The sequence below is a fragment of the Tupaia chinensis genome, unplaced genomic scaffold (genome assembly GCF_000334495.1).
Source record: "Tupaia chinensis unplaced genomic scaffold, TupChi_1.0 Scaffold144899_1, whole genome shotgun sequence".
Lineage (NCBI taxonomy): Eukaryota > Metazoa > Chordata > Mammalia > Scandentia > Tupaiidae > Tupaia > Tupaia belangeri.
Genome location: NW_006204759.1, coordinates 1,074,662 through 1,077,042, shown reverse-complemented (window position 1 = coordinate 1,077,042; position 2,381 = coordinate 1,074,662). Strand labels below are relative to the sequence as shown.

At 56.0% G+C, this 2,381-nt stretch overlaps 1 protein-coding gene across 7 annotated transcripts in view; it reads right to left on the bottom strand.

Annotated features, from left to right (window-relative positions):
* Window positions 1–861: 861 nt before the first annotated feature.
* Window positions 862–2,381, bottom strand: part of RPH3AL (rabphilin 3A like (without C2 domains)) — a 171,638-nt gene continuing 170,118 nt past the window's right edge. For all 7 annotated transcript variants that reach the window (XM_014583844.2, XM_006167528.3, XM_027767892.1 and 4 more), the window contains one exon: window positions 862–1,958. In XM_014583844.2, the coding sequence (XP_014439330.1) occupies window positions 1,924–1,958 (35 nt within the window). In that variant the 3' untranslated portion in view covers window positions 862–1,923. The remainder of the gene's footprint in view (window positions 1,959–2,381) is intronic.

The following is a 2,381-nucleotide window of genomic DNA, read 5'->3' as shown; positions in this document are numbered from 1 at the left end:
ACTTCCACCTTAGGGAAACCTGGTCCCTCCAAGTTCTGAGCGTGTGGGGGATTCTGCAGAGCAAATGGGTTTTTCTTGGTGGGCTTCCTCCCTTGTAGACATTCTGGGGAGTGAGGCGGGCACTGCCTCTAAACGAATCACACCACTCCATCCCCAGTCGTTCTGCCGCTCTCCTCCACTGCCGTCCTCTCCCCACTCCTTTGTCTCTGTGGCTCTTGCCATGTTCAGTCCTTTATGTCATTCCAGTGGGGTTTGCAGGGACAGAGAATACAAATGTATTCAGCCCACTGTACGTGCCCAGAAGTCCTCATCCATTTAAAACCACTTTTATGGGCCAGCAGATGATGTAGAAGTTAAGGCGACTAAATCCCACATGGCCGATGGCTTGAATCCCAGACGTGGAGACCTGAAAATTATGCTGGGCGTGTGTGTGTGTGTGTGTGTGTGTGTGTGTGTGTGTGTGTGCCCAAAATTCTGAGAGGAGAGTGGGAGAAGGGATTGTGGTGTGGTCGATGCCACTGGGAGCGATTTTTCTCTTTTTCTCTCTCTTTCTAGCAAGTACACATGCCCTATTACAAACCAAAACACCAAACGTTTTTCACCTGAGTACCTATCAGTCTGTATAGCTCATTTGGAGTATTCATACGTTTCCTTGCAGGCTGCTGGCTTTACATCGATGGCCTTGGCTTTGCCAGTCAGCGCTGGGTTTGTGAGCTCTGGTAACACGCGGGGCCCAGGCTGTTCCTTTTAGGGGCTTTGGAAGCCTGCCAGCATATCAACACATCGGATTTTCCCCATCCATCTCCCTATGGCTGCGTCTCAGAAACACTGGCGGCTGTGGCTCTTTGATCAACACGCTGGCTCGATGCAAATGCTAATCTTTATTGTCTCAATTCTGAAGTGTGGGGTGACGCAGGGAAACTGGGAGTGCCTTTACCTTCCGCCAGAGGCAAGGGCAGAAAAGTGGACGGTGGGGGCTGAGAGGGCAGAGGGAAGGCCCTGGGAGGACTGACACGGGGCAGGCGGCAGGAAGGTTGGGAGAGCGGGGACACTAACGCGCACACAAACGCACTTCTTTCTCTTCAGGGAAGGGTTTTTCCAGAAGCTTTTGACCACACTTGGAATGAATATTTTTCATGCCAAACTGAAGCTACTGAAGAGAAGTGAATTAACGGCTTAGGGGAGCCACGTGGCCTGGCTGGGGACCACTTAGCAGAAGGTGAGCGAATGGTATTTAGCAGAGCAGTTCATGGCTCCTCGGGCAGTGAGGCAGGAAGGCGTGGGCAATGCAGGGGTTCAGAGAGGCCTAAGGAAGACCAGCCAGCTGTCTGCCTGGCTCCTGGGCCAGCCCTGTGGGAGGCAGGGCGCTGCTGGGAAGGGGCCAGATCTCTCGGCCACCTGCTCCACAGCCACCTACCTCAAGGGTCCGAGTTCACTCTGAAGGGTGATGTTCAGGGGTATGCCTCTTCTGGTCATTAATACAGATCTGGAGAAGCCCCGCCTGGTGGCCCCACGGAGATTGCAGTGCATGTGGGAAGGCCCCAGGAGGAGGGTCTGAGGCCCTAACAGCCCAACCCCAACCGAGTGAGCTAGGCGGTGGGGACTGGGCTAGAGGCAGGGGGAGGGCAATAAATAAAGGCCAGTGACTGAGTGGGATGGCTGGGAGGTGGGGAGGGCTTGCTGGGAGACAAGGGGTGCAGAAGGCACTGGGTGGGGGCAGGCAGATGCAGCCCCCAAACACTGGTTCATCGAATCAGGGGTCACAGCCAGCAGCGCGGCTGCGAGGGCTCAAGGACTGGTCAGGAAGGCGTGGGGAGGGTCCGGCTCTGCTTTCTCTCTCTCTGTGTCTCAGAATCTTCTGGAGAGTCAGCTCCACATGCCACTTGCCTCCATCCAAGGCCAGTTGGGGACCACGAGGCCTCATCAGCAGCGGGAACTAGCCCAGGTGTGTCTTTTGCCTTTGAAAGGGAGAGAGAAAGGCCACCCCACAGTGAGCACAGGGGCAGGTCCCTGCTCCTCGGTGCCACTCGATCTCCGGGGATGAAGTGGAGGTGACGGCAGGGAAGGGGCTCCTTGTGGGACAGCCCCACAGATGAGGCCACTGCCCTGTCAGACACCAACCATGGGCTGCCCTGAGGGCTGGGGCCGCTGTGGGGAGGGGCAGCCTGCGGCCAGGCCAGCACTGTCTGCCTCACCGTGGGATCACAGACAGGTTGCCCGCCTCACCGTGGGATCACAGACAGGTCTGCCCGCCCTCACTCGGGGCACCCCACATGGTGGGAGGACACGAGAAGGACCTGGACACAGGAAAAAACCCTCCTGTGGGTCAACCTCTTCCAAGTTGTTTTTTTTTTTTTTTTTTTTTTTTTTTTTTTATTTTT